Consider the following 7,239-nt stretch of genomic DNA (forward strand, 5'->3'; position numbering starts at 1 on the left):
AGACCAGCTGGCAGATGTTCTTACCGACATCTTCAACATCTCTCTGAGCAACGGCATCATTTCAACGTGCTTCAAGGCCACCACCATTGCCCCCATGCCGAAGAAGTCTTCAGTGTCCTGCCCCAACGACTACCGTCCTGTCGCACTCACACCCATCATCATGAAGTGCTTCGAGAGGCTCGTCATGAGGCACATTAAGACCCAGCTGCCCCCCTCACTAGACCCACTACAGTTCGTGTATCGTCCCAACCATTCAACTAACGACGCTATCGCCACCACCCTCCATCTGGCCCTCACCCACCTAGATATAAAGGAAACATACGTTCGAATGCTGTTCATAGACTTTAGCTCAGCATTCAACACAATCATTCCTCAGCACCTGATTGAAAAGCTGAACCTGCTGGGCCTGGACACCTCCCTCTGCAACTGGATCCTAGACTTCCTGACTGGGAGAACTCAGTCAGCCTGGTTTGGGAACAGCATCTCAACCACCACCATACTGAGCACTGGGACCCCACAGGGCTGTGTGCTCAGTCCACTGCTGTTCACTCTGCTGACTCATGACTGTGCAGCAATGCATAGCTCAAACCACATGACCGTGGTGGGTATCATCAGCAAGAATGACAAGTCAGCATACATAGAGGAGGTACAGCGGCTAACGGACTGGTGTAGAGCCAACAACCTGTCTCTGAATGTGGACCAAACAAGAGATGGTTGTTGACTTCAGGAGAGCACAGAGTGAAGACTCTCCGCAGAACATCGAAGGCTCCTCTGTGGAGATCGTCAAGAGCACCAAATTCCTTGGTGTTCACATGGTGGAGAACCTCACCTGGTCCCTCAACACCAGCTCTATTACCAAGAAAGCCCTGCAGCGTCTCTACTTTCTTCGAAGGCTGAGAAAAGCACATCTCACACCCCCCATCCTCACTACATTCTATAGAGGGACTATTGAGAGCATCCTGAGCAGCTGCATCACTGCCTGGTTTGGGATTTGCACCGTTTCGCAAAGCCCTGCAGAGGATAGTGAGGACAGCTGAGAAGACATTCACACAAAACGCTGCATCCGCAAAGCAACCAGCATTGTGGATGACACCACACACCCCTCACACAAACTCTTCACCCTCCTGCCGTCTGGCAAGGGGTACGGAAGCATTCGGGCCCTCACGGCCAGTCTGTGTAACAGATTCTTCCCCCAAGCCATTAGACTCCTCAATACTCCTCAAGACTGGACTGACACACACACATGTACACCATCCAACTTTTGCACATGTCCAGAGTTGCACTTTAATTCATTGTCACTTTATACCTGGCTGCTACCTCAATAACTGCTATGTCCAGAGAACACTATTTAATATTATGTTGTTTACATTTGGCATTTTTAGAAAGTTTCATCTTTTTGCACTACTCAGACTACAAATGTGTACTGTTCGGCACTGCACTGTCTCTCACTATTTCTTACTGTGCCTATTGTCCTGTTCCTTTAGTAATTATTGTACTGTCCTGTACTTTTTGCACACGTTCGCATGTGCATTTTATGTAGAAATGTTATTTAGTCTGTGTAGTCTCATGTGGTTCTGTATTTGTCCTATGTTTTTTATGTAGCACAATGGTCCTGGAGGAATGTTGTCTCGTTTTACTGTTTACTGTACTAACTGTATGTGGTTGAACGACAATAAAAAAAAATGTGACTTTGGGAAAGAGACTTGAACATCTCATTATGTGTAAACTGTGAAGCAAACTGAGATATAAAGTACTTTAAATGTTCAAATCTTTTAAAACTTAGTGTTTTTGTGCCTCGTTTTAATGGTCTAATCAATGGTTTTCAGTCTAGAGGAAATGTGTGGGATAAACCTCTTCTTTCAAGATGCTGCCCTGTGTGGCAGTACAGATAAACATTACAGACTTCAAATATATTGTCAAGAAATGAAGGTAGCAAGAGGTCTGTGGTCTGTGATAACAAATTGAACACATCAGAAACTCATCAAGGTAGCTTTTGTGCAAGAGCTCCTCAAAGACAAAGGGGTTATTTGGTTTAACTATACCTATATGCCTTATGCCTATAATGAAAGGAAAAACTGAGCTTATTTGACAAAATCAAATCATTCACTAAATAATAATAATAAACCATTTTCAAAAAAAAAAAAATAATTAATTGTATACTGAATAAACCAATATTTCCTCATATTTCTATTTTGAGTGCTAGCATGCATCCTTTATGGGAAATTAATCAGCAATTCACTCAAATGACACCCATCTAAAGCAACAGTTTCATTGCAATGTTAATTTGCTTTGACCAAGCCGCAGCTCAATCTGGCCCAAATCTGATTTTTTTCACTCACATGTGACAAAGATCTGTTCATTGGATGAAAGTGTGAACAGCCACAAGTATTGTATACACATAACATTTTTTTCCAGATTTTTAACAGTGTGAACAGTGATGTCGGACTGAATGTGCTTTTTTACATAAACTCAACATTCGTCATATGCAAGCTTGTTTTACCTCATATACAAGAATGTTTTGGGTTAAAATATTTAATTTCAAGTCATATCGCTTTTAGTTATATTATGCTTTTTATGGAAAGCAAATAAAATGATAGGAAAACATGCACATAAAAAGATAGTGGACAGAGTTATTTATGTAACAGCAGTCTTTTCTTGGGTCACTTGCACAGAAATCAGTTTCTATATTTGTCAACTATATCAAAACACGAATGTAAGCAAGTCAATTAAAAATTTGAAATCATTTATATCAACTCTGCTTAAAACAATATTCCAGTTTCAATACAAGTTATGTTTAATTGACAGTTTATGTGGCATGATGTTGATTACCACAAAAATTACCCTTTTCATTAAAAAAGCAACTGGGTTTCAGTAAGGCACTTAAAATGGAAGTGAATGGTCCAATCCATGAACATTAAAATACTGACTGTCTCAAAAGTATAGCCTTAAGATGTAAACAACATGCATGTTAACATTATTTTAGTGTGATAAAATCAATTACTAAACTTTAGTAAAGTTTGCAACTTCGTTGTCATGACAACATAATGGCATAATCACTTAAAACGACTAAAAACAATAATTAAAATAACTTTACAGCTCAAATAATTTGCAAGTTTTAACTTAAGAATTATTGTACATGCTTCTATCAAATTAAAAGCTTCACATTTCTGCCCTTTAAACCTTCAAAAAATTAGCCCCATTCACTTCCATTATAATTACCTCATTGCATGATTTTTTTAATGAAAAGGAGGGATGAGTCAAAATAATTTTTGTGGTAAACAAAATTATGCCACAAATGCTGTCGATTGACCTTGTATTAAACCCAGAATATTCGTTAAACTCACATATAAGTATTATGTCATTTTTCCTGCTGCCCTTTGATTTTACAATAGCCTGTTTCAATTGGAAGTAAAATTACATTCCTGAGCTTCAATGATAATTACATTTCCTCATGTGACTGCAAATTACTTCTAAATACTACATAAGCCATTAAGAAGTTTTTCTCCACTACTTGCTGATATGTTAGTTAACATGGCTAATTATAATTTCATTTAAAATACAGAAAATATAGGCCTAGATATTATAATGATGAACATTCCAGAGTTGATATATGCACATTATAAGCATGTTAGTCATTTTGGGACATCAGATCTGTATCTGGGCTACATTTAAAATGTCATGTGAACAACCTTATGGATAAAGAAGATTTTCCTTGGGCAACATTCAGCTGTGATGTGAACGTAGCCTGTGACTTTTAGGCCATTCAGTGAAACTTTTCTGAACTTGTTATAGATTTAAAACAGGGGTTCTCAGTGGGAATTTTCAAATGATGCCAAATATATCGTCAAATCTAGACTTAGAGTTTCTCAATTTTACGGGTTGGTGTGCATTTGTACCAGTTCTGGGGTAAGGGAAAGAAGTAAGGGGGTGTTCATCAAAAAATTTATTTAAAATAATAAATGTTTATATTTTGACAGAGGTCTCAAAATAACAGTCAGGAGAAACAACATTTTTAATAACTTGAAATAAATACTCCAGTACATGCATGATAAAAAATTAATTATTTACAAATTCACACACGGTGCATGAGCATGAACTGAATTTCTGAACATCTCAATGACATCCTTTCAATAAAACACTGAGTTAAAATTTTTAGTTTATTTTATTTCTGTTTAAATTACCACTTATGACCAAATTTGTAACCGACAGAGGGTAACATAGATTTGCAGTAGTTGTCAGTTTTAGTAAAGTAATTTTTTCCCCAAATCACACCCAGCATAAAAAAAAATCTATAAATGTCACCTCTGACCTCAAGATGAGTAAAGCCATCTGCCATGAAGAGTTCATTTAGATGCATAAAAACTACATTTTCTCAACAGTCATATTATGTGGGAAAAAAACCTGAATAGATTCTTTGGTACTAATGTGCCGTGGGGTTGGTGCTGAGTATGTTAAGGAGTTTTAATTCACAGAATGTGAGTTAACTGGCGGTAGAGTTCTGGGTGAGGATCGTTCTCTTAGTGCCTGAGAAAGCAGCGTGCATCCGTCCGAGACGGCGCAAGCAGAGTTCCGCAGTCGCTCTCGGTAGATGGGCATCTGGGAGCTGCTCTCGGGATGCTGAGAGATATCCCTCAGGCCTTGGGTCAGGAGCACACAGGCCGACACGACGCTCATGGCTCCACCCAGAATGGCAGTTTGCACCCCCTTTCCATCGGAGGTGATGCTGGCTGCTTTTCCAAGAAACTGCGGTTCAGTGGCGAAACCTACCAAGGCGTGCACCACCTGCACGAGTGGTCCGCTAAACAGGATGCAGCGGTTGCGGGTCAGCTCGCTTGGATAGGCCTTTACTTCCCTCACGCATGCCAAGAGAGCCGTAGCACTCGTGCTCATGCACTTGACACTAGCTTTGAACTGCTCCTTGGCAAACTTGTCCTTAGATTTATCACTGGCCAGGGAGGATGCATCTGTAAGGGTGGTAAGGTTCTTTAGGATGTTCTGCGACAACTCTAGAAGGAGCTGTGGTGTCAGGTCAGCCAGAGCCATCAGGCGAAGAACGTTGCAGGCCTGCTCCACTTCATGCCGGCACCGGGTGACTTTATAGCGGTCGACCAAACCGGGAACAGCAGCTTGTGAGCCTGGGGTCTCCACAGCTGCCAAATATGCTGCGTGTGCTGAATACTCTGTCAGTGAGACTACGAGGTCCCCCAGCTCAATCAGTCGATCCCCAACCTCCACAAATTTCCCCATGTTGAGCTGGCTCTGAATGTCATGAACAATAATAGACAACTCTTTTGTTCTGGCAATCACCGTGTCGCGACATTTCTCAAAAGTCTCTGCTACTGGCAGGCCGTCGCAGTGGACCACTGGCCTGGTCTCACTGGACAATAGGAGGAGGTCTGCCACAAGCTGCATTTTGCTTTTGCATGCATCACAGATGGATGAAAGTCTTTTCCTTTGTTGCAAGCTGCCACTTAGGATGTTGGTAGGAACCTTACTATCTGATTTTCCCGAGCCACTACTAGCCATAGTAGGGTGCTCGCACTAATATTCAAAATTATTATTATTTATTTATTTTTTTCAAAATAAAGAGTACAACACACCCTCAATTGTGCGAATATGTAACTTATTACATTTTCTTCAGTTTGAAAGAATTCCCACACCTTCTCTGGGAAGTATTAAAAACTGGCCAAAGAGTCTTCAATAATGTCCTTCAAAAAATATTGTCAAAGTCCTCTATTAGCTTCTTTGCAAACACACAGGACACATAATTATTTGATTAGACATTTGCTCACGCATAATAATATGAAACTTCACTAAATGCACGTGTGAGAATAAAGGCCTGACTTCTGATGAAATAAAAAAAAAATGTGTTCAAAAAGGGGCTCAGGAGAGCTATAATTAAATCCCTTCAATTGAAAAACTCTGAATTGCCCAATATTTAAATAATCAGATTTTACTGTGCATGTTGAGGAGGGACACAAATCAAATTCACAACTACCTTTCTTCAGGTAGGCTACAGTCTGATCGGTTTCACATGTATATTCTGTCAATGTTGCTCCAAAACGGCAAGAAACAAATCTTTAAAAAGTCTACTTCAGTGCCGTATGAGAGGATGCCCAAATGAAGGCAAAGTGCAGGTTGACTGACAGACTTCCCGAATTGCAAACTTCTGGCTTGTTGAATCGGTTCCATCTATTGTTTTATTTCTTAAACGGAACATGATGGGGATGGGGATGACCATATAACTGAACACGTACGACCCTCCGACCAAAGCGCGAGCGCCAACCGAGCGCTCCGCTTCTTCTCCACCTTCATCCCACGACACCTCCAAAATCCATTAGACTCTCCCAAACGTCTTTCAACCTTTTTTTTTTCGTACACAATCCAAGTTCTTTGGGCAAACTCGGTTCCTTATGCATATCTATTGTCCATACTCCCTCTTCAGCAGAAAAGCAACGGTTGACCAGTCGCAGAGATTTTCACTTTTACTTTCCATTTCTATAACGCTTGGCCAAAGGTTGGTCGCTTTTTCTACGACCGAAGACGTTCAGTAACTAACTGTAGTCGCTATGAGACCTTCTCGCGGCGGTTGTAGTCTCCCGCTACATCTTGCGTAGGCTATGAGGAAGCGGCGGGAGGGTGTGGCTGAATAGCCTGTTAGCTTTCCTCAAACTCTGACTGTTTTAAACACACTACAACCATTATTCCAGGTCCAAGAGCATTTACATGAAGCAAAATCTCTCATTTTAATTAATCAGCTGCCGACCGATACGCTCATTTGAGGTAATGTTCGCTGCGTAAAAAGTTGCTTTCATTATTCACCAGTCATTGTTTCCCGAGGCCCCGACGTGAGACTCAACTACCGGTCTGAGTGCAAAAGTTACACCCAGCCGTTGACAGAGCAATTAAGTTTGACCTCTTCTTTTTCCTCTCTTTGTTTTTTCCGTTTATTCTAGTTTGCGCTTCCCTACATATCCAACAGGTACTCTCGCGTGTGGGTATTTACTACTTTCACAATGTTCGCATTCAGAGCGGCATAATCGAGATAATTTTTTTTGTTTGTTTAGCGGAAACGCCGGCAGTGTTATATTTCACGTTTTGAATGCTATTTCTGAACTGGATTTTTTTTTTCCTTAGTAATTACCACCACATTTCAATGCTCGATTGAGAACAGTTTAAATGCTTAAATATACAGGAAGCTCAACCGTCATGAATAAAAACCAACAAAGAATTTGTTGT

General features: G+C 40.6%; 1 protein-coding gene across 1 annotated transcript; it reads right to left on the reverse strand.

Annotated features, from left to right (window-relative positions):
* Positions 1-3,929: 3,929 nt before the first annotated feature.
* LOC127652441 (talin rod domain-containing protein 1-like) lies at positions 3,930-7,029 on the reverse strand. The gene has a single exon (XM_052138603.1). The coding sequence runs from the start codon at positions 5,524-5,526 to the stop codon at positions 4,462-4,464; it is 1,065 nt and encodes a 354-aa protein (XP_051994563.1). The 5' UTR covers positions 5,527-7,029; the 3' UTR covers positions 3,930-4,461.
* Positions 7,030-7,239: the final 210 nt, after the last annotated feature.

This window comes from Xyrauchen texanus, chromosome 2 (assembly GCF_025860055.1).
Source record: "Xyrauchen texanus isolate HMW12.3.18 chromosome 2, RBS_HiC_50CHRs, whole genome shotgun sequence".
Classification (NCBI taxonomy): Eukaryota; Metazoa; Chordata; class Actinopteri; order Cypriniformes; family Catostomidae; genus Xyrauchen; species Xyrauchen texanus.